Below are 480 nucleotides of genomic sequence, written 5' to 3' on the forward strand. Positions count from 1 at the left end.
CTCCCGAGCCCGAGAGGGACGTCTGGCGCGACGCGGCGTCCTGCGCCTGGACCGCGCCGGTGACGCCGTCGCCCGCGCCCTGCCCGGTGTCCCTGGGGATGAGGGGCGTGGACTGGCTCATCTCGGGGGGGAAGGACGAGGTGGGTGTAGTGGGGGTGGTCCTCCGGCCGGGGCTCGAGGCGCGGCGTCTGGAGCCGCTCCTGCTCCTGCTGGGGGTGCGCGATGGCTGATCCAGCAGGAAGTCCACGGAGCCCCTGACGGGCGTCTCGTCGTGGGAGCGCGCGGGCCGCGAAGGCCGCGGGGGCGTCTCGGGCGGGGCCGGCTTCGCCCCCGGGGTGGGTGGCTTTTGCCCCCGCGGCGCCGTGCCCGCGGCGGCGTGTAGGCAGCCCACGGGCGTGCGGTCGTGGCTGCCGTAGACGCGCCGGATGAAGGCGCCTGGCGGGTGGGCGGGCAGGGCGCAATCGGGCTCCGAGCGGCCAT

At 77.1% G+C, this 480-nt stretch overlaps 1 protein-coding gene across 1 annotated transcript in view; it reads right to left on the reverse strand.

Annotated features, from left to right (window-relative positions):
• LOC119582240 (mucin-5AC-like) overlaps positions 1-480 on the reverse strand; it is a gene marked incomplete in the record, with an annotated part of 102970 nt that overhangs the window by 102042 nt on the left and 448 nt on the right. The window contains 1 exon segment of the mRNA XM_037930464.1: positions 1-466. This exon segment is cut by the window's left edge and continues 208 nt beyond it. Coding sequence (XP_037786392.1) covers positions 1-466 — 466 coding nt within the window.

Source organism: Penaeus monodon, chromosome 15 (genome assembly GCF_015228065.2).
Source record: "Penaeus monodon isolate SGIC_2016 chromosome 15, NSTDA_Pmon_1, whole genome shotgun sequence".
NCBI lineage: Eukaryota > Metazoa > Arthropoda > Malacostraca > Decapoda > Penaeidae > Penaeus > Penaeus monodon.